The 23,442-nt window shown below is 47.1% G+C and overlaps 1 protein-coding gene across 4 annotated transcripts in view; it reads left to right on the top strand.

Annotated features, from left to right (window-relative positions):
- Window positions 1-23,442, top strand: part of Extl3 (exostosin like glycosyltransferase 3) — an 89,737-nt gene that overhangs the window by 64,478 nt on the left and 1,817 nt on the right. For all 4 annotated transcript variants that reach the window (XM_031361125.1, XM_031361127.1, XM_031361124.1 and 1 more), the window contains 4 exons: window positions 1,519-4,119; window positions 13,298-13,425; window positions 20,231-20,375; window positions 22,437-22,565. In XM_031361125.1, coding sequence (XP_031216985.1) covers window positions 1,972-4,119; window positions 13,298-13,425; window positions 20,231-20,375; window positions 22,437-22,565 — 2,550 coding nt within the window. In that variant the 5' untranslated portion in view covers window positions 1,519-1,971. The remainder of the gene's footprint in view (window positions 1-1,518; window positions 4,120-13,297; window positions 13,426-20,230; window positions 20,376-22,436; window positions 22,566-23,442) is intronic.

The raw sequence follows: 23,442 nt of genomic DNA, 5'->3' as shown, positions 1-23,442 counted from the left end.
AGAGAGAGAGAGAGAGAGAGAGAGAGAGTTTGTATACACAGTATGTGGAGGCCAGAGGCTTTGCAGTCCCTGGAGCTGGAGTTGCAGGAGCCAGCCATGAATGCTGGGAATGACACTTGGGTCCTCTGCAGGAGGGATGAGCACTCTGAACTACTGAGCCTCTATTCAACAAGTTTAGATTATCCACATTTAGTATTTCAAGGACAAAATTTGTTTTGCTTTTTGTCACCCTGATCATTTCTCTCCTTAACCCTTAGTAAAACTGCCATCAGCTTTTGTTTTTACTTTAGGACAGAAGAGATCTTATGAGACTTTAATTATTGCACATCTGGAGCAAAGACGGAGGCTGGGAGTGGCTGAGCCTTTGTGAGACAGTTGTTGTAGGAGTGCTCCTGCAGGTGGTTTCCATCTTCCCCTCCCCACCTCCCTGCTGGTATTGAATTCACAGATTTGTGCAAGAGGGATAAGTTCTCCTCAGCGGCTTTACATCTTGTCTCTTAGACTCAGTAAAGTTTGATGAGGTCAAGGTATTACCATACTAGAATTTTTTTAACTTGCTAGACTGTCAAATGTAAGTAGTCTTACATACACACATACACACTTTTGTTTCACCTTTTGAGGTGGGTCTTGTTGTGTAGCACTGGCTGACCTTGAACTCAAGACTTTCCTCCCTGGGTCTCCTGAATGCCAGTTAGAATGGTTGTGTCTGTCTCCCTACCTAGCTGTGAGTGTATTTTGTGTGTGTGAAGATGTGAAAGAATGAAATTAGAGTATCTTGTGAGCATAGATTAGTATGGACTCTATGTATGTATGTATGTATGTATGTATGTATGTATGTACATACATTCGTACATACGAACTCTATACAAGTTTGACTTGTAGCTCTGTCTGGTTTGAAGGGAATGTAGATAGGATGCTTCTGTTTGTTGGGATTATAGAGTTTGGTAAGGGAATAGGACTAGGAAGCTGTGTTGGTACTGTGTCTTGGTACCTTGCGCTTCTGCTTATTTTCATAGTACAATAAATAATACCTTGTTGTCTGCATGCATTTATATGCACTTTACAAGATTAGGTCACTGAGGATAAGGGCTGGCCGCAGGTCTGTCCCTGAAGGATACAGGACGATGCTTCTCATTTCTAAGTATAGTCTTCTCTCTGAAAGACCAAGTTACTGTTTCTATTTTAAGAAGGAGTGCTTGATGTCTGCTAATGGAAGATAAATAGAGGCAAGCTGGAAAATACCTTTTATCTACTCCTGGGTGACGTTCAAAAGAGTTCTCTTAACTCTTTTCAACTCTAAAGTTAACAAATTGGGCTTTTTGGAGTTGTTTTGCTAAGTAGTTCAAAAGGAGACTTTCATGTTCGGGAGGATGGAGGGTTGGTGCGTGATGCTTCTCTTCACCTCATGCAGTGCCCAGCTCTCAGGTAGAAGCAGCTGTGCTGGGGCCAGGGTAAGGGTGGCAATGGAGCTTTGAACTGAAGCTTTTCGAAACTGACAAAATTCTCCTTCTCTTGCAGGCCTGATTGTTGGTAGTGACATGGAGGACAGGGCTGGCATTTCAAACTGCCAGCTGTTTTTACCAGTCACTGAATAACTTGAATAGAAGCTATGCTTATTGGCTGACCAACAAAGCCAAGGAACAAAAGCTATGGCAGTTAAAGTGGTCCCTCAGAGTCCAGGGCTCTTCCCCTGGCTTTTAGCACCATGGAGCTCTTCCTTTTCATCCCATCAGCAATGTGGTACCTTCTTTTTGGTGACAACAGCCGAGACTTCGGATTTGCCTGACTAGGGTTCCTGAATCACAGTGAGGAAAATGAAATTTCCATTTTATTTGGTGCCTTGTGGTGCAGGGAGCACACTGATTCTTCCAGAAACTTGTATGTGAAAAGAGGTTGAGTTTTGTCAAACAGACTCATGGTTATGGCGAGTGATCCAACGTGATCCGAGTGGGCAAGAGCCACAGCGAACTCATGACAGGCTATACCATGTTGCGGAATGGGGGTGTGGGGAATGGTGGTCAGACCTGTATGCTGCGTTTGTCCAACCGCATCCGGCTGACATGGCTGAGTTTTACACTGTTCATCATCCTGGTCTTCTTTCCCCTCATTGCTCACTATTACCTTACCACTCTGGATGAGGCAGATGAGGCTGGCAAGCGCATCTTTGGCCCTCGGGCTGGCAATGAGCTCTGCGAGGTAAAGCACGTTCTAGATCTTTGTCGGATTCGTGAGTCTGTGAGCGAAGAGCTTCTACAGCTAGAAGCCAAGCGGCAGGAGCTGAACAGTGAAATCGCCAAGCTAAACCTCAAGATTGAAGCCTGTAAGAAGAGTATAGAGAACGCCAAGCAGGACCTGCTGCAACTCAAGAATGTCATTAGCCAGACAGAGCACTCCTATAAGGAGCTGATGGCCCAGAACCAGCCCAAACTGTCCCTGCCCATCCGACTGCTCCCCGAGAAGGACGATGCTGGCCTTCCACCCCCCAAGGTCACTCGGGGTTGCCGGCTTCACAACTGTTTTGATTACTCTCGCTGTCCTCTGACGTCTGGCTTTCCTGTCTATGTCTATGACAGTGACCAGTTTGCCTTTGGGAGCTACCTGGACCCTTTGGTCAAGCAGGCTTTTCAGGCTACAGTGAGAGCCAACGTTTATGTTACAGAAAATGCAGCCATTGCCTGCCTGTACGTGGTGTTAGTGGGAGAAATGCAAGAGCCCACTGTGCTGCGGCCTGCAGACCTTGAAAAGCAGCTATTTTCTCTGCCACACTGGAGGACAGATGGACACAACCACATCATCATCAACCTGTCCCGGAAGTCAGACACACAGAATTTACTGTACAATGTCAGTACAGGCCGGGCCATGGTAGCCCAGTCCACCTTCTATGCTGCCCAGTACAGACCTGGCTTTGACTTGGTCGTGTCACCTCTTGTCCACGCCATGTCTGAACCCAACTTCATGGAAATCCCACCGCAGGTGCCAGTTAAGCGGAAATATCTCTTCACTTTCCAGGGCGAGAAGATCGAGTCTCTCAGATCTAGCCTTCAGGAGGCCCGTTCCTTTGAGGAAGAAATGGAGGGCGACCCTCCTGCCGACTACGATGATCGGATCATTGCCACCCTAAAGGCCGTCCAAGACAGTAAGCTGGATCAGGTGCTGGTAGAATTTACTTGCAAAAACCAGCCGAGGCCCAGTCTGCCGACTGAGTGGGCACTGTGCGGGGAGCGGGAAGACCGCCTGGAGTTACTGAAGCTCTCCACCTTCGCCCTCATCATCACTCCCGGGGACCCGCGCCTGCTCATTTCCTCTGGGTGTGCAACGCGGCTCTTTGAGGCCCTGGAGGTGGGGGCTGTGCCGGTGGTGCTTGGGGAGCAGGTGCAGCTCCCGTACCACGACATGCTGCAGTGGAACGAGGCTGCCCTGGTGGTGCCCAAGCCTCGGGTCACAGAGGTCCACTTCCTGTTACGAAGTCTTTCAGACAGTGATCTGTTGGCTATGAGGCGGCAAGGCCGCTTTCTCTGGGAGACCTACTTCTCCACCGCTGACAGTATTTTTAATACCGTGCTGGCCATGATTAGGACTCGAATTCAGATCCCAGCCGCTCCCATCCGGGAAGAGGTAGCGGCTGAGATCCCCCATCGTTCAGGCAAGGCAGCTGGAACTGACCCCAACATGGCTGACAATGGGGACCTGGACCTGGGGCCGGTAGAGACAGAACCGCCCTATGCCTCACCTAAATACCTCCGCAATTTCACTCTGACGGTCACAGACTGTTATCGCGGCTGGAACTCTGCACCCGGACCCTTTCATCTTTTCCCACACACCCCTTTTGATCCTGTGCTGCCCTCTGAGGCCAAATTCCTGGGCTCAGGGACTGGATTTCGGCCCATCGGTGGCGGGGCTGGGGGCTCTGGCAAGGAGTTCCAGGCAGCGCTTGGAGGCAATGTCCAGCGGGAACAGTTCACAGTTGTGATGCTGACCTATGAGCGGGAGGAAGTGCTCATGAACTCCCTGGAGAGACTCAATGGCCTCCCCTACCTGAACAAGGTAGTGGTGGTGTGGAACTCCCCCAAGCTGCCCTCGGAGGACCTTTTGTGGCCAGACATTGGTGTCCCCATCATGGTAATAAAATGGGCCGTGCGTTTTACTGTGCGAAATAGTACCCTACTCTTAATGCCTTCTCTAGTTTTTATCACTTTTGCTCCCCTTGTAGGAGAGGTGAATGTACGTATACCTCTGTGTATGTGTGCACATGTACGTGTGTGTGCATGTATGCACTCCCGGTGCTGGGGATTGAGCCCAGGGCCTTTTGCATGCTGCTATAGCATATTTATCTAGTTATTTATAAATCCATATAGGTGGCGCCTTCCTCATGAATGCTAACTGTTTGGAGAGGATTAGGAGTGAAACTTTATTGGGGGAGATGTATTACTGGGGTTGGGGTTTGAGGTTTCAAAAGCCTACACCAGGCCCATCTATGCTCTCTGCATAGCTCTCAGCTACTTATCCAGTACCATGCCTACCTGCCTGTGCTCCCCACCATGATGGTAGTGGACTAACCCTCTGAAACTGTAAACAAGATCCCAGCTAAATGCTTTCTCTTACAACAGTTGCTTTGGTCATCGTACCTTTTCACAGCAGTAGAACAGTGACTAAGGCATAGGCGTTGTTGAGTTGTTTTAAAGTGTACTGTTTTGTGAGAGACATACTTGCTCATACAGTGGACAGTGGAGCAGTGTTGGGTTCCTGCTTCCAGTAAGCAGTGACTGAAATCCACCAGCAAACTTGCCAGGACTAATCCTTTCTTTAATCTGTTGGGAAATGAGTAGTTCCTGTGATTTCTGGGCAGCCCATTGCAGTAATATGATACTAAGCTGGAAATGCCAGAAATTCTGCAAACGGGCTCTTCTAGCATACTTTCTGTAGTAGTATGCAGTCTTTTCTAGTTATTTTTAAAAGGAAAGAGTTTCAAGTTTGAGAATTTCAGTCTAGTCACTAAATATTTTGACTGTTTTCTGCTTAAGGGAAGCAGGTATTTAGAGCAGCAGTTGAAATTGCTGGCCCTCTTGGTGAAGGCAGGTGTCAACACCATCAAGGGTTTGACTGTAATGCTTCTCAAAGAAGGTTTTCCACCTTAATGCCAGCACAACCTATTCTTTGTGCTACAGTTAACAGGTCCTTTGTAAAATTAGCCTCCCAGCCTTCTAGCTTCCCAGCTTCCCAGGCAGTCCAGTAGACTATATCTCCAGGGAAGATGATTCAAGTCAGTGTATTGGCTAATGGATCAACCCAGGAGCATCCATGCAGCTGCAGAGAATGCTGGGCATTTTGTGCTTCAGTTGTGCCTAGGATCCAGGCAGGCATCAGGCATACAGGCTGACATCTGTCAGCTGTGGACTCCTATGAGCCATAGATACTTGAATGGAGAGGGATTATCTTAGTGGAGGACTTGTGGCAGGTCTTATATTTTAAAATCTCCACTCTTTATTTATTACATCATTGATGGAGTGAAGGTGACCTTCATGGCCACTCTCCATGGAGCTGGTTCCACACTCTATAAAGAGGATCTCGGGTCCAGAGCTATTGGGCAGAGGGGCCATGCTATGGGGCTACTGGGTAGAAGCCCTCCATAGGAAGTGTAGGAAGACTGAGAGGTGGTGATGCTGGAGAGATGGCTCAGCAATCAAGAGCACTTGTGGCTCTTGCAGAGGACCTGTGTTCTATTTTAGTACCCATGTGGTGGCTCACAACCACCCATAACTCCAGTTCCCAGGCATCCCACATCCTCTTCTGACTGCTGCAGGCTACTGGGACACAAGTACACCAACATATATTCAGGCAAAGCACGCATAAAATAAAACGAGTAAATCTTTACAAAGATATTTTTAAAAAGAAGAGCATCTCATGCCAAGGGTGTTTGGTTTTCTGTGGGCCACAGCTTAGTTCTGGATTTTTTTTTTTTATTTCAAAGTACAGGTTTTTTTGTTTGTTTGTTTTTGTTTTTGTTTTGTTTTGTTTTGTTTTTTAGGTGTCTTATTGGTTGGGACACAAAGGGAGAGTTTTTGGCTGTTGGATGGTTGCCCCAGTATTGGTTGAGTTTATGTTTGCTTGTTCTGTGAGAGCAGGGGTCAGGGTAGCCTGGGGTAGGAATGGGCTGGAGTCAGGTAGTTTATGCTCGACACACCACGCTCCCTTCCTTCTCTGTATTTCCTAATCTTTTCCTTTCAGGGATCCACAAAGCCTGATACTCAAGACAGAAAGACTGTGAGTTTTTCCCCAGTGCCCAGCTGCCTTTTAGAGCCAGGTCTGACCTCACCTCAGAGCAAAGCATTCTTATCTGTCATTCATTTTCTTTTGAGGATTTTTTTTCTTAAAGATTTATTTATTTATTTTATGTATATGAGTACACCATTGCTCTCTTCAGACACACAGAAGAGGGCATCAGATCCCATTACAGATGGTTGTGAGCCACCATGTGGTTGCTGGGAATTGAACTCTGGAAGAGCAGTTGGTGCTCTTAACCGCTGAGCCATCTCTCCAGCCCTGAGTTTTTTGTTTTTAAAGTAATTTATATTTTATGTACATTGGTGTTCCGCCTGTGCGAGTACACACATGCGCGCGCGCGCGCACGCGCACGCGCACACACACACACACACACACACACACACACACACACACGCTCACGTGCGCGCGCGTGGAGACAGATCCTTGGAACTAGAATTGATTGCAGACAGCAGACAGTTGTGAGCTGTTGGTGAGAATTGAACCTGGGTACCTTGGAAGAACAGCTAGTGCACTGAGCCTTCTCTCCAGCCTCTCTTTGCGGAATCTTTAAAGTTTGTCCAGAGTATAGTTGTCATCCGTAGGGATTGATTTTTGGCAGGAGCCCCTCCCAGAAGTAGAAACCTTTAGCTTATCGGTTCTCAGCCTATGGGTCCTGGACCCTTTGGCAAGCCTGTGTCTCCAAAAATACCTATATTATGTTTTTTTCTAACAGTAGCAAAATTATAGTTATAAAGTAGCAATGGAAGTAATTTTATGGTTGGGGGGGTCACTGCAACATAGGAATTGTATTAAAGGGTCACAGCATTAGGAGGCTGAGAACCACTGCTCTAGATAATCTTCTTTTTTGACACACCAAAAATTTTGGTCTCAGTTATTCCTGTTTACCTATCTTCCTTAGTCGACTTTATTTTAGATTGTAGAAAATAGCAAGATGGCCTTTTTAGACCACTCAACAGTCTCCCGGCATGTCCTCTGGTGTCTCAAGGCTTAGGCCATAGTAGAAGGGAACACTGTTTCTTGGCAAGACCAAGTGTTTCCAGGCTGACTTCCACTGTGTTCTGCTTTCCTGGCTGGTGCTGGAATTGAACATGGAGACTTCTGTTTGGGGAATAGCATGCCTTGCCAGCCGACTGACTTTAACACTGCCTCCTCCATGGCCTGTTGGTGCATAGAGAGCTGGGCAGAGACTGTCTCTGGAGCCTTCTTTCTTTGTCACTTCCTGGCTTTCTCTGGGGGACATCCTGGAAGCTGGGAGGCCATGGCAAAGGCTCACTCCTCAGAGATGCCAGATGTGTTATTTTCTTAGTCCCTTTGCATTCTACTTGTTGAAATATCACATGTAAACCAGACAGTGAGTCAGGACGAACCTCACAGCTTCCCCAGGGTGTACCTAGGTGGTTTGCTGACTTCCCTTCATCCGTGTTTACCACTTGAGAATGAGCTGCTCAGGAAGATTCTAAACTGCCAGGGGTTGCGAGTGTAGTAAGCAAGGATTGTAGATGTTTAAAGGGATTGTTGGGAAGTGCGGCTGCATAGTGATTTACCAGTACTTAGGCAGTCTCTTAGACACGGTCTCCTTAGTTCTCATGGCCACTCTTCACTATGTGAGATCAGACCATTTAACATGAAGTAATCTAATGCTTTTCTTTTGTACTAAGCACAGATTGCCTGGAAAGGCATAAGATTGCTTATGAGTAAATGATGTAAATATATCCTGTATAAAACTAACACTGTAAAGTAACTGTGCAAAGTGTGAGGAACACTAGAAGAGGCCGTGCTTTAGGCAGTAGTGCTGTGTGGAAAGCAGAGGCTTGCTGTTAGGGCTGGAACTTTCCGTTTGTAATCCAGCTGGTCCCGAGTTCCTGTTCTTCAGCAGACTGGAATAGGGGTGCATGCCAAGTCCAGCTTGTGAACTGTCTCAGCGGTTTCTTTTTCTTAGTGCTGAGCGCGGTCTTCGTGTGCATCTTCTCCCTGGAGGCTGCCCCTCTGCTTTGTGCTGTCTTAGTAGTGCTTTCTCAGGCTTCACCACATTGCCTTTAAAACTTCAAATAGACATGTCCCGTAAGTTAAAACAGGCACTGTTTTTGCTCTGTATTAGCCTCATAGTTATGAGTGAAAATGAGGTCATGGGGGTTACTCTTAACTCCCACCCCCTTTATTGATTGTTCCCTCTTGGCCCCTCCCACTTGTTCAATGAATAGGCGACTCCGCCTCAAGCTCTTTGATGTTGGTGCTCCCATGTTAGAGACGTGATAGATGCAGCTTCCTAGGTCTCATGCTCTTCATTCCTGAGCTCCGTCGTCTGCTTTGAGTTAGAGGAAGTAGCTGCTGTTTCAGTCTGTCACCTGTCCGATGACAAGGCTGGCTAAGGAAGTGTGCTATGCCTGAGGCATTGTTAGAGGCTGGAGGATGTTAGGCTGGGTTGAGTCAGTGTGAACTTGATGGTGTGAAAGATAGCCTGTCAAGTGCAGTTCTAGGAGAGGATTGCTCTCCTGACCACTGCCCTGTGATGGGAAGAAAGGTATGGCAGGAGGTCGGGCTTCTCAGAGGGATTGTAACAGAATGTGCTGTGTGAAGCAGATGCTACTGAGAGTTCCTCCATGATTGAAGTAGGTCGAGATGATTTGCATTAGAAAGTAAGACTAGAAGTCAGATGTGGTGGCGCATACACCTGTATCCCAGCAACCGTGAGGTAGACCCAGGAGAACTGCAAGTTAAGAGCCAGCCTGGGCTACATAGGTGAAGGTAGGAAGACTGCATGTTAAAGGTCAGCCTGGGCTACACACTGAGTTCAGGGCCCACCTGAACAACGCAGCAAGAAGAAAATGGAGCAAACACTAAGGGGTCTCCTGATTTGTCTCATCATTCCTAACTATTACCCGTTACGTTGAATGTTTTTTTGCAGAGCCGACTGGCTCCTGTTTCCGTTTACCTACTTATTCATCCACACATTTATTCGATGTGTGTTGGACATCTCTGTGGCAGCCAGTATGTGTGCCATTCCTTCTGGTTGATGCCAGCCTCTTGAAGCAGTAATTTGAAAGCTAGTCTTCTGAGTTACCAAAGTGTAATACAAAGTATGTAGTACACGTTCCTGGCACAACGTAAAGAAACAGCCAGTCCTGGGGAGGTGGGGTGGAGGGTTACTGTTGTAATTTGAACAAAACATCAACAGAAATGGGCATGTTTTTAAAGTTCCTTTTGGTTGACTGTGTCTTTTACAGTTTTGCTCTTCCTTTCACGAACTCCTAGAGACTAGTGGAGAGCTGTGTGCAGTGCATTTAGGAGCGACTGAGTTTCTCTGTCAGGTTTTGTTGCTGAAACCCACAATGGTTAGTTGCTGAGCTTCAGTCTATCGATTGAGCACTGAGATTCCTGCTGCTCCCACCTCCCTTGTGCTGGGTTAAAGGGGAAGCCTCCCCATTTGGTTTCTGAATCAGAACTCTCCCTCCATCTTCCCTCTCAGGCTTCTTTTTTTGTTTTTTGAGACAGGGTTTCTCTGTGTAGCCCTGGCTGTCCTGGAACTCACTCTGTAGACCAGGCTGGCTTTGAATTCAGAAATCTGCCTGCCTCTGCCTCCCAAGTGTTGGGATTAAAGTGTGTGCCACCACCGCCCAGCCCCTCTCGGGCTTCTTGACAGTCATCTTAGGGATGGACTTCAGTGAACTTATGCACAAACCTGCTTGTGAATCCAGTCCAGTGAGTTAGATTCCTGGCTTTCTGGTCTAGCCTACTCAGGTCTTTTAAAGAATAAGGAGGGAGCCAGGTTTGGTTGTACATACCCAGCAGTTGGGAGGTGAGGCCAGCCTGGTCTACATAGTGAGCTCCAGGACAGCCAGGATAATGGAGAAGACTGTCTCAGCTGGTGTTATGGAGAGAAACAAGGAGGCCTGTGACTTGGCGCCTGTGAACTGCAATTTGTGAGTGAATCCTGTCTGCTGTGGGCCCCACACCATTGTCTTCACTTCAGCTTCCCTTGGTTCCTGGTTTTGGACCCGGAATTTGGCTGTTTGGCTGGTAATTGACTCCATGTTCTGCACACAACACCGTTGGAGCATTCAGCCAAGGAACCAGCAGGTTCACACTGTCTATCAGAGGTCCTGTGGAATCCGCACTGCTTTTCTGATAGGCTCCACAACCATGCTGCTCTCTCTGCACCGGTGCAGAGCCATCTGCTGGGACTCTTGGGAAATGCAGTTTTGGCTGGTGGCTTGGAGGTCCAGGCGATGACCTTGCAGCTTGGCTAGGAGTCACCAAGTGCTCCGACTCCGTTGATAATCTTGCTGGAAATTAATTCACTGAACTGGTAATCTTAAAGAGAAGTTTGAGGAATTGAAGTTCTCTATATATCTGCTAGGGCTGAGGAGGGGCTGTGTTCTGCAGAACTGCTTAACTACAGTACTATGAGTGAATGAACACAAGGGATGCTGGGAGAGTGAATGAATGCTGGGCTGTTTGAGTGAGCTGTCACCCTGTCCCATCCTGTCTCAGGTGGCCACATGATTTTACCTGATAACTTCTTTGGAACTGGGTGCATCTTAAAGTGGATAGAATTGACCATCACTGAACTCACCTTTGGGGCCTGCCACTTCTGGCCACCTTCCCACTCACTGGAGAGCAAAGGGCTGAAACTAAGGGCTTGGTGCTCCCTTCCTAGCTGTGTGTGTGTGTATCCACCCCATCCAAGCATCCCTTCTGATGTTGCTGAGGATCCAGTCCAGGACCTCACACTCTGAGTAAGCCTTCTATCACTGAGCAGTACTTGTATGCTCTGTTCTCTCCTCCTAGTGTAGTACTGTCTCTTTTGCTTTCCTTTAACCCACTTTGACAGTCTCTGCCTGTTAAATGGTCACTCTTTCCTGACTACAACTTGGTCTCTGTGTTCTGTCACCACTGAATCTGTGCTTAGGAGACCCCTGGCTACAAACCCAGGCTGTTTTGTCCTTCCTCCCTTCCTTCCTCCCTCCTTCCCTTCCTCCTTTCTTCCTTCCCTCTCTCTCTTCTTCCCTTCCTTTCTCTCTTTCTCTCTCTCTCTCTCCCTTCTTCCCTCCCTTCCTTCCTTCCTTCTCCCCTTCCTCCTTCCTCCCTTTCTTCTTTTCCTGGTTAAATATTCTTGGCAAGGTGGGTTTCAGAGTCTGTTGCTGGGTTCTGCCATCTGGACTGGTGTAGATCCTTCCCGGTGTTGGTAGGGCTGGAAGGGCTGTGGACCTGAGGCATGTCTGCAGTAGCCCTCCAGCTAATCTGTTCCTTCACATACATTTGTAACTGACATCATTTCTGTGATGGAACAGGGATTAATAATATACTTTCTTTCTTTCTTTTTTTTTTTTTTTTTAATGTTTTTTCTAGACAGAGTTTCTCTGTGTAGCCCTGGCTGTCCTGGAACTCACTCTGTAGACCAGGCTGGCCTTGAAGTCAGAAATCCACCTGCCTCTGCCTCCCAAGTGCTTGGATTAAAGGCGTAGGTCCCCACCGCCCAGCTAATAATACGTTTTCAGTGGTGGCTTTGAGTTGAAGACATTTGCAAGGTTTGCAGTAGTTTAGCAGACAAGGGACTATGAAGAGCAGCCAATTCCAAATGAGACTGTCTCCAGTGTCACACTGATGTGTAGAGCAGGTGTTCTCTTCATAATGCTCTCCTCAGGAAAACTGTTAAGTCTCGGTGATGTCGTAGGGTGTCTGATAGCTCCCTTTGTTTACAGCACAGTATTAGCGACTTTTTTGTTGCTGGACACCAAGGCAGCTTGCAGAGTGAAGGCTGTGTTTGGGTTTATGGTTCCAGAGGGACAAGACACTGTCATTCCACAGCAGGGAAGCGAGACAGCGGGCATGGCCACTAAACACTCGCTCACATACTGGCTGGCCCACAGCAGGAAGCAAAGAGTAGACTCAGAATGACCCAAGCTAAAACTCTTAAAGCACGTGCCATTGATACATATTCTCCAGTAGGCATGCCTCCTAAACTTCCCAGATGGCCACCAACTGGGAACTAGACCTACAGAGACATTGCCTTCAAACCACAGCTCCTTAGCCATTAGTCCAACTAATGAGGATGCATTATTTGAGCATTATCTGAGAAAGCAAGTCCCTGTGAGGTCCTCAGAAAGCCAGAATGGTCCCTCTCACTTCCATCACACCATCTCCCCTGCACGGAGAATGACCTCCTCCTGACACCAAGCATCTAGAAGTCTACATGCCCATGATCTCAGCCAAGTGTCCTGGCTGAAAACATCTTTCTTTCCATCCTTCTACTAAAATTACGCTTCCTCTGAAGACCTAGCACAGATGCCTCCCTGGTCAAGACAAACCAGCCCCGTGCACACACACCCTGTGAAGAAAGGGACGGTCTTTATATTCCTAGTGAGCACTGCAGGTGGTGATGTCCACACTGCAGGTGGGCTCCACAAAAGGGAAAGTAACACTTTCTCTTCTCAAAAGGTTTATCTCCCAAAGGCTTTAAAACTGGGGGTGAGATAGGGTAGTGCTAGCCAGAAAGGAGATGAACTCAGTAGTATTTCAGTCATCCCAGAAGAGGGCATCAGATCTCATTACAGATGGTTGTGAGCCACCATGTGGGTGCTGGGATTTGAACTCAGGACTTCTGGAAGAACAGTCAGTGCTCTTAACCACTAAGCCATCTCTCTAGCCCATCAGTAGTATTTCTAAAGCATTGTTTTAAAATTTGTGAGCAGTTGGGTGGATTTGAGCTAGGATCTGGAGTCAGCTGTACCTTGCCACCTGTGTTCTCTTGGGAAACATGTTTAACCTCAAAAGCTATGTTCATTGTATAAAATAATCCCTAGTGTTTGTTTCATGAGAAAGCCAGTTAACAGCGGTTAGTGTGAGATCCTCCTGTGTGATCCGAATGGAGGCAGCTTCATTGAAAGGCACATGCTAGATGTCATAAGAAAGTGGCAAGCCACCAGGCCAGTCGTTGGTAAGATTAAAAGTTACTTTGAGACTTTTTGATGTGGCATTGATTTTTTTTGTGTTTACCCCCCATCCTTCCTTTTAGGTTGTCCGTACTGAGAAGAACAGTTTGAACAATCGGTTTTTGCCCTGGAATGAGATTGAGACAGAGGCCATACTGTCCATCGACGATGATGCTCACCTCCGCCATGATGAAATCATGTTTGGGTTTCGGTAAGGGAGTGCTTTTCAAACACTGAAGTGATAAAACAAACAAACAAACAAACAAACAGACCAAAAAAAAAAAAAAAAAAAAAAAACCAAACCCAAGCACTTGAGCTTCCCCGGTGCCATCGGAGCAGAAACTCTGAGGCTGTAGGGCACTGCAGGCCGGGGCTGGCCCCAGGTCTTGTGGTTTGTGCTGATTCTTGCTTGCCCTCTCCAGAGCTGCTCTGACCCCAGTAGGCTCTTTCTCTGGGGCCAGGTAGATGAGAATTTGCAATGGGCTGGGCCAGGGTTACGGCCTCTCCTGGACCTGCAGGTCTGACATCCCTTAAACCCAGTCTCCATGCCGAGAGTAGAGGTGAGGGTTGTAGTGTAGGAGTGGGAACTAACTCCTAGATGGATGGAAGGGACACAGGCTGTTTGTGAGGAGTGGGACAGAGCTGAGTACTGCCCCCGGGATGTAGGTGGGGTGGAGAACCAGGGTCCAACGGGAAAAGGGGAAGAGGAGGAGGCAGTAGCAGTGGTGGCGGAGATGACGCTGACATCCGCGTGTGTGTTGGGAACTACCGGGGAACCTTGATTTCTTTCCATAGCACCCGTGAATTAATTATCTCCGTGTCAAATATCTGACAGAAATGAGTTGGGGGAAGACTTTTTTTTTTTAAATACTTTTTTTTAATTTATTTATTATATGTATACAATATATCTGTCTTCAGACTCTCCAGAAGAGGAAGTCAGATCTCTCGTTATGGATGGTTATGAGCCACCATGTGGTTGCTGGGATTTGAACTCAGGACCTTCGGAAGAGCAGTCGGTGCTCTTAACCACTGAGCCATCTCTCCAGCCCAGGGGGGAGACTTTTTTGACTTGGGTTTTGAAGCATTCTGTCAGTGGGTGCTGTGGCCATAACAGTGTGGCAGTGAGAATGTATGGGGGTGGGGGGAGATTCTCTGTGTCATGGCAGACAGGAAGCAGAGAAATGGATGCTTATGGGAAGGGATCAGGGCAGGGTGTCCACCTAGGGACATGCAGGTGGAGCCCACCTGCAGTGTGGACATCACCACCTGCAGTGCTCACTAGGAATATAACGAGGTTTCCACCATCTCCTAATAAAGCCATCATATTACAGATCCACCAAGGGATGAGTCTCCTTATGAGGTCAGAGCAGTCATAAACAACCCAGAGCTGTGTCTAATAGAGTTAATGAACAAGGTGATCCAGTGCAGTCCTCGGACCTGATGTGGAAGTTGTAGCTGTATTTATGATCTATAGGAGTGAGTTTAGACCCCAGAGATAAAGCTGTGAGCAATGGCAGACAACTGGGATGAACTTACATGCCTGCTTAACTCTCTCTCCCTACTGCGCTGGGCTGCTCTCTCAGATTCATGGTATAGGTGCTCTTGGGCCTTAGGTGTCCTAGTGAGGCACACTGTGTGTAAGAGAATGAAGTGGGTTAGGGGTTCTGAGTGGGTCATCACTGGTGTGTGGGGTCAGGTCCACAGTGAGGTCACCAGAGGGTGAGCATTTAGAACCTCTTCAAGAAGTTGCCATTTAGCCTGGCGGTGGTGGCGCACGCCTTTAATCCCAGCACTTGGGAGGCAGAGGCAGGCGGATTTCTGAGTTTGAGGCCAGCCTGGTCTACAGAGTGAATTTCAGGACAGCCAGGACTACACAGAGAAACCCTGTCTCAAAAAACAAACAAACAAACAAACAACAACAGCAGCAACAACAACAAAAAGCATTTACTGTGGCTCCCAAAGGGCACTATGGAAAATATATTCCTGTTCCACCACAGAAAATATTGTCAGTTTCAAACGCAGATGACTAATGGGTTAGTTGGGGTGCTGGGTTAGACTTGCCTCAGTGGTAACACCCAGTAACCATTTTGCTTGACATTAAGTTTTGGTGACACTTATTGAACGTGATTTATATACAGTCCCATTCACACATCCAGGCGTGAGAGTTGGGTAGATTTTTGTACAGTCCATTCTAGAAAACATCATTGCCTGGCAGTGGTGGTATACACTTTTAATCTCAGCACCCAGAAACTGAATCCATCAGCAATGACTCTGTCACCTTCCAACTGTTCTAAGTCCTAGGCAACCACGAAACTTCATGTCTCTGTGGATTACCTTTTTGTGGACATGAGAGGCCTCCTGTATGTGGCTTTTGATAGGTAATGTCTCAACCACTGGTGAAATGAGCCAGTTCAAGCCAGATTAGATTATATTAAAGACAGGTTTATTAGGAAGCTGCTCTTGGACAGGTGAGTTTGCTGGCCCCAAGGACCAAGGCCAGGGAAGCCACCATAGGAAACAGGAGGGGAGGCAGGGAGTAGAGCAGGGAAAAAGAAAGGGGTATGAGAGAGAAGAAAAGAGGAGGGGAGGAAAAGGAAGGGAAGAAAGAGAGGGAGGGAGAGAGAGAGAGCACGCGCGCAGAGCGCAAGTACAAAATGTCTGGATTATATAGAGAGGAGACTCTGAGGTCCCTGGGCTGGAAAGTCCAAGGTTGGGGGCAGCGTATGCCAGGTAGGGACTGAGGGATGCTGGGAGAACCTGGAGGCCAGGTCTGCTTTGGTGTGTAAAATATACACCTCAGTCTCTTGTCCTGGGTCCAAAACCCAACAGCTTTCTCCACTCAGCCTTGTGTTTCTAGGACCGTTTGTCTCATAGCATGCAACAGTTTCATTCTCTTTGTATAGGTGTGCCACGTTTTCTGTCTTCATTTATTTATGAAAAGACAAGAGTCTCACTATGTAACTCTGGTTGGCCTGGAACATGCAATGTAGATCACGCTGGTCTTGAGTTCTCAGAGATCTGCCTGCCTCTGCCTTCTGAGTGTGGGGGATTAAAGGCACATAGCAGCAGGCCTGTGTTGTCTTTCTCCGTTGCACTAGTGGATGGTTAGGTCATTTCCACTTGGCTGTGATACCCAGTGCTGTACTGTGCCTGTCATATGCTTGCTTGCCTGGGCAGGAACACTTTTCTTGGATCCATACCTAGCTGTGGGGTGGATGTTTTGAGGACTTACCAGACTGCTTTTCACAGTGGCTGCACTGTTTCATATTTCAGCAGGGAGTGAGCATGCCACTTACCCACCCATATTTTTTCAGTGTATAATTTACTGATTTTTATTTTGTGGCTATTCTAAGTGGGTGTGATGTGGTATAGTCTATGATAGATTTGTGTATGTGCATATGCATGTGTGTGTGAGCATGTGTGGAGGCCAGAAGTCAGCTATGACTCTATGGACTGAGCCATCTCTCCAGCTCCCCTTTACAGTTTTGATCTGTTTTCTGTAATGGCTATGATGTTGAGCATCTTTTCATGTGATTATGAATTACTTGACAATTTGTATGCCTTCATTGGAGAAACATTGATTCAGATATTTTGCCTATTTTTGTTTGGATAGCATATTAGTCAGGGTTCCTTAGAGTAACACCTTATACAGAGGATGTCTCTTTATATGTAAAGGGGATTTATTAGAACAGTTTACAGGCTGTGGTCCAGCTAGTCTAACAATAGATGACTATCCATCAAAGGTCTAAGCATTCAGTTGTTCAGTCCACCAGGCTGGGTCTCAGCTGGTTTTCATTATATACTGGAATCCCAAAGTAGACTCTGATCTGAGGGAGGGCTCAGAGTGAAGGGAGGGCTGTGCTAGCAAGGGAAGAGTAGGCAGGCGGCAGAGAGCTTCCTTCTTCCAGGTCCTTCTGTAGACTTCCAGCAGAAGGTGTGGCCTTGATAAGAGGTAGGTCTTCCTAGCTCAAAAGATCCATTTGAAAGGTGTGTCTTCATCCCTCAAAGATTCAGATCAAAAGTGGATCTTCCCACTTCAAATTAAGGAAAAATCCCTCACAAGTGTGCCCTTCCATTTTTTGGATTTTACTTAATTCCAGGTATAGTCAAGTAGACAGAGAAGGATAAAAAGCACAGATACCTTGCTTGTTTATTTATCTGCTTGTTTATTTAATGTATATGTACATCTGCATGCCAGAAGAGGGCATCAGATTTCATTATAGATGGATGTGAGCTACCATGTGGTTGCTGGGAATTGAACTCAGGACCTCTGGAAGAACAGTGCTCTCAACTGCTGAGCTGTCTTGCCAGCCCCAGGGTTTTTTATTCTAGATGTAAGTGCATACACTCTATGTCAGCTGAGCAGAATGTCTTCCACTCAGTGGACTATCTTTGCATCTCCTTGTGGCATTCTTTGAAGCACATACTTTTAAAATTTGATGAATTCTAATTTAGCTGTGTCTGCTTTGTACTTTTAATAGTATTTATGAAACAATTTTTATTGTATTTGGTCAGTTTTTGTCCATATAAATTGGGGGAAAAGTAGTTGTTCATCTTGGGCAAGTCACAGGAGTCGACTGCATTGGAGCTCGTCCGTCTTCCATTCTGTACTGTCACCTACCTGGCTCTTGGGCTTCCTTTGCTTAGGTTTGTGAACAGAGGCATAGGTGATAGAAAGTCTTTACTTCTGGATCCAAAGTCCTGTAAAGGATGCCTGGACATGCTTCTAACAGATCTGCCCAACCCCCAGCAACCCCTCTCTCATTCTGGTCTCTCTTCCTCAATCTCACGATCTCTCCTTCTCTCCTTAACAACCCCCACCACAGCCTGTGTGTAGTGGATTACTGAAGTAAGTCTGTTGCTAGCTCAGATTGAAAAGCAGAGTCCTGCTAACCTGGGCTGTGTTGTTCATGGTGATAAGCAGCTGCCACTGCCCTGTTATGAAAGGAGAGAAGCTGTGAAGAGTTCGGTAATGGTCTCTGCCACTGCTGGTGTCGATGGAGGGAAGCGGGCTGAATTGTGACGGGGCAAGACACACTTGAGGCCTGCTGAGGGACTAGGAGCTGTGAGTGCAACTGTGGGTGTTAAGAAGAGAATTTCAATCATTCCTGGGTCCCCTACCAAAAATGACTGAGAGAAGGAGTCCATGCTCTGGAGTTTGAATTTACAAAGGTGCTGGCCTCCTTTGTCATTTATGGGTTTTGATCTTTCTCTTATGGTGAGAAAGTAGGGGATCCCTTTCTGTGTGTTTCCTAGAGGTCATTCAGAACATAGGGTGTAGCTTTCAAGAACTGAATTGACACATTGTCTCTAGGGCTGGATCCCAACTGTCTTAGTCAGGGTTTCTATTCCTGCACAAACATCATGACCAAGAAGCAAGTTGGGGAGCTGATGCAGAGGCCATGGAGGGATGTTCTTTACTGGCTTGCTTCTCCTGGCTTGCTCAGCCTGCTCTCTTATAGAACCCAAGACCTCCAGCCCAGGGATGGCACCACCCACAAGGGGCCCTACCCCCTTGATCACTAATTAAGAAAATGCCCCACAGCTAGACCTCATGGAGGCATTTCCCCAGCTGAAGCTCCCTTCTCTGTGATAACTCCAGCCTGTGTCAAGTTGACACACAAAACCAGCCAGTACACCAAGCAAGTCCTGGAGATGAGAAAGGGAGGCACACAGACATATGCTCCCAGCACAGCCTGCCTTGTCTGTACTTTATTAGCTTATGCCAGTTGTAGGAAGCTCATTTCTGTGCCTTCATAGGATGAACTTTACATGTTCACCCTCTTCACCCACTTCTCTGCCTTCACCCTGTTGCTGATCTTTTAATTTTCATGTCCTTTCCCTCACCTTCGGCACGTGATTGAAAACGTGTCTGTCTTTGAGTTCATGGCACATGATGTTCTTCAGCTCCATCCAGGATTTCATTCTTTGTACTGGAAGGAAAACTACACTGTGTCTGTGTGCCACTCAGGCATGGGCACCCAGGCCACCGTGACACACATGCCACATGGGCACCCAGGCCACCGTGACACACATGCCACAGGAAACATGTCTCTGTAGGAAGCTGACTTGAGGTCAGGAAGTGACTTGGCTGGGTTGTGCTTTAACTCCTCAGGAGCTTCGTGCTGCTTTCCTAAGTGGCTGGGCTAATTCTCACTCCTGCTTGTGTGGCAGAGCCCTGTGTGTCCACACATCCATACTAGAACTTTCTGTTTTCTTGACGACAGCCATTCCAGCTGGATAATGTGCAATCACAAGGTAATTTTGGTTGCATTTTCCTTTTATTTATTGACCAGTTTAAGATTGATATATTTACTTTATGTATGAGTGTTCTATCTTCATGTACACCAGAAGAGGGCATCACATCCCACTACAGATGGCTGTGAGTCACCATGTGGTTACTAGGAATTGAACTCAGGACCTCTGGAAGAGCAGCCAGTGTTGTTAACTGCTGAGCCATCTCCCAACCTCTGGTTTTTAATTTTTTGAGCTCTCCCTCCTTCCCTCTCTCCTTCCCTCACATTTCACATTTAACAGATGTCTTCCTTGGATGGTCTGTGGACACTTTTATACATTGGGTTTCTTCCTGGGCCCTGCTTAGTTTAGGAAATGGGCGCAGTCCACTACAGTGATTGCCTGTGGTTTCTGAGTGCTTCTCATGTGTGCCATCTCAAACAGGAAGCACAGGGGTAGAGAAATTACATACATGCTCTGTGTCATGATCATTAAAAACAAACCTTTAAGAACCAAAACAGAAATTGGTATCTTCCACTTCTTAGGAGGTTGTTATGCATGTGACCTTCTGGGGTTTCTTACCATGTGACCTTCCTTCTAGAAACTTGAGGGTGATAAGCAGATTATTGATGACACTATATATTTTTGATCTGTTTTGCTTGTGTCTAATTGTCTTTTTTAAAAAAGTGAGAGAGAAACTGAAATAAAAGGAAAAATGCAAAATCCTTAAGGGTCAGGCAGGCCAGGTAAAAGTGCTCATTTTAAGTGTGTGTGTTTTCAAGGGTCTGGAGAGAGGCACGTGATCGCATTGTGGGTTTCCCTGGCCGGTACCACGCGTGGGACATCCCTCACCAGTCCTGGCTCTACAACTCCAACTACTCCTGTGAGCTGTCCATGGTGCTGACGGGCGCTGCCTTCTTTCACAAGGTAAGAAAACAAGGCTTGTTCAGTGCTCCGAGCTTAGTAAAGGTTAGCTTCTGTGGGAATGGACTCAACCTTTGCACCAGCCTTTCTGCTTCTGTGGCGAAAGCCAAGCATGGTGGCCCACAGTTGGAATCCCAGTGGTCTGTAGCTCAGTAAGGAGGATCACAGGTTAGCAGATAGGCGAGGCTGTACAATGAAACCCCATCTCAAGACAAGAAAACAACAAAAAACATACATACAGTAACTGAAATAAAGTCAAGACTGGGTCTTCCTATAGACCAGGAGGACAGCCTGTGGACCATGAGGTCTGCTTGTGGACCAGGGGGGCTGCCTGTGGACCAGGGGGACTGCCTGTGGACCAGGGGGACTGCCTGTGGACCAGGGGAACTGCCTGTGGACCAGGGGGACTGCCTGGATAGCTGAGGGCTCTAGATCAAAGACCTGTTGGATAGTGTCCACTTTGAGCACTACACCCGGACATGGTTCAGTCAGGCCAGGGCCTGGCACTCCTCTGGCTCAGACTGGTTGCCACTGTAGGGTCCACTGTGGGACTCTTGTCCATGAGCTCTGCCACTTTTGCCCAGAGATGTTTTCATTCTGGGTTTCACACTAGGTTCCACATTAGGTTTCACAGTGCAGGTACCTTCGGCCAGTACACCTCCCTGCAGTTACCTCTATCTGTGCTGCTTTTGCTCCTGGATGTGCCCTCCTTCCTCCATTTCTTCTACTCTGTAATATAGCCATTGTCTTCTGTGGCACCTGAGCTCTTGGTAGTACCTGATCAGAGCTGAATGTGCTGAATAAAGAACACCAAAGTATGAAAACATGCATGAGAGAAACATAAAATACCTTGGGTTTTTATGTTTATTACTTGTTGAAGTGCAGTTGTTCTACATAAATGGGGTAAGTAAGGTACTAATTCTACACTCATTTTTCCATTTATTTGTTTATATGTTTGTTTTGAGCCAAGGTCTCTTTACATAGCTCTGGCTATCCTGGAATTCACTTATAGACCAGAGTGGCCCTGACCTGAAGTCAGAGATCTGCCTGCCTCTGCCGCCCAAGTGTTAGGACTAAAAGTGCATGCCACTCAGCCCTTTTCTTTTGTGGCAGTGCCTGGCATCAAGCTAAGCTGGGGCATGCAAAGTGCTCTGCTGCATGTGGTGGCTCCAGCTCTTCTTGAGTTTGAAGAACATGATTATAGACACTTAAAATGCTACAAGGCTCATATTATGTTTTTTTTTTTTTAAATTTAATTTTCCAGATGTTTATGTGATATGTATGTGTATCAGGATGTGTATACATGTGTATATACAGGCCCGGGGTTTATGTCAGGAATCATCCCTGATCACTTTTCTACCTATACATTGAGGTAGGGTCTCAGTGAAACCCAGAGCTTGCAGATATGGCTTGTCTTGGTAGCCAGCATGCTCTGGAGATCCTCTGTCTCCTCCACCTTCCCAGGCTGCAATTGTAGGTAGGTTAGCACCTCACGTGGCATTTATGTGGGGTCTGGGGAACCAAACTCTAGTTCTTAGCTTTGCAAAACAAGCACTTTTAACCATGGAATCATTGTCTCAGCCCCTTGATTCACATTTCTTGTGAGTGATGCTGGCCAATGCTTTTCTTTTTGAAATGTTCAGCTGGTCCCCTTTCTGAATGTGGAGGCACATGCGGCTCCATGGTAGAGCATTGCCTTAGTATGCAAGAGGCCTGGGTTCCATCCCCAGCACCTCAGAATCCCGATTCTGAGATGAGCAAGTCACTCCACTTTCCCTTACAGAATGCCCTTGCCGGCTTCCCAACCCACTGAGCTGGCCTTTGTGAATGTGTGGCCTCCTCCTGGTGCTTTCTTGTAGACTGGAGATAGCAAGCTGATGAGTGACGTGTTTCACAGTGAAGATCTGCATCAAAATTGCTACTCATTCCTGTCCCAGTCCCTAAATGCCAGTACTGTGTCTCCACTGGTACCACCCCTGGGCACCTTCCCTCACATATTCCAACAGCCCCTAGAGCCACGCATAAGAAGTTCTAACCATGTTCCAATCCTTTCTTCCCTGACAGTATTATGCCTACCTGTATTCTTATGTGATGCCCCAGGCCATCCGAGACATGGTGGATGAATACATCAACTGTGAGGATATTGCTATGAACTTCCTTGTCTCCCACATTACACGGAAGCCCCCCATCAAGGTATGTCCTGTTCATTACCTATGGGTAAGGTGTGTGCGTACACACTTTCTTCTTCCGTTTTGCCTTAGTGTAGCTTGTGATAAAGCCACAGCTCAGAGACTTTTCTGTAAGGTGCACAAGGACACCACAGCACATACATAGGAGTGATGTATGTCTATAAGACAGGGCCTATGCACCAAGGCCTTTGGAGAGAACTGAGGGAGCTGGGAGTTGGGCATGAGCACGGGACAGCTTTACTCCCCGCCTCTCCTTCACTCCTGAAACAGGTTTCTAAGGGTAGATACTCTAACTGATTTGTTAAAGAAATCTGCAGCTGTCTTCTTGTCACCTTATGGTAGCTATAGCATATCAAAGTTAGTGTTGCTGGTTACTGCTGTGAAGTGGTGGCCTTCAGCCTTTCTCTGTGTCCCAGTTCAGTTCCCAGCATGCATGCTGGGTGGCTCACCACATCGTGTAACTCCAGTTCCAGAAGGTCTGATGCTCTCTTCTGGACTCTGCAAGCACTGGGTTTAGGTGTGCATGCGTACACAAACACCCAACACACACGAACACACACACACACACACACCCAACACACACGAACACACACACACACACACAAATACACACCCAACACATACATACACATATTTAAAAATAGTAATGAGAAGAAACCCTGCAGAAGGACTGCTCCAGCGACCACAGTGGTTATAGAGTGCAGGCTTTTGCTGTGAGTGTAGCTGCGGTGAGCAGGCTTTTGCTGTGGGTAAGCAGCAGGGGTGGAGCGAGACGGCCAAGACTTTGTACCTGAGTGTACGTCCTGAGTGTGTGACCTGAACAGTGCAGCTGGCTTGTCAAGTAACCCTTTCTTTCTTTCTTTTTTTTTTTTTTAAGGATT

The sequence above is a fragment of the Mastomys coucha genome, unplaced genomic scaffold (genome assembly GCF_008632895.1).
Source record: "Mastomys coucha isolate ucsf_1 unplaced genomic scaffold, UCSF_Mcou_1 pScaffold9, whole genome shotgun sequence".
Classification (NCBI taxonomy): Eukaryota; Metazoa; Chordata; class Mammalia; order Rodentia; family Muridae; genus Mastomys; species Mastomys coucha.
The sequence above is the reverse complement of the archived record's forward strand: the minus strand, read 5'-3'. Positions and strand labels throughout refer to the sequence as shown.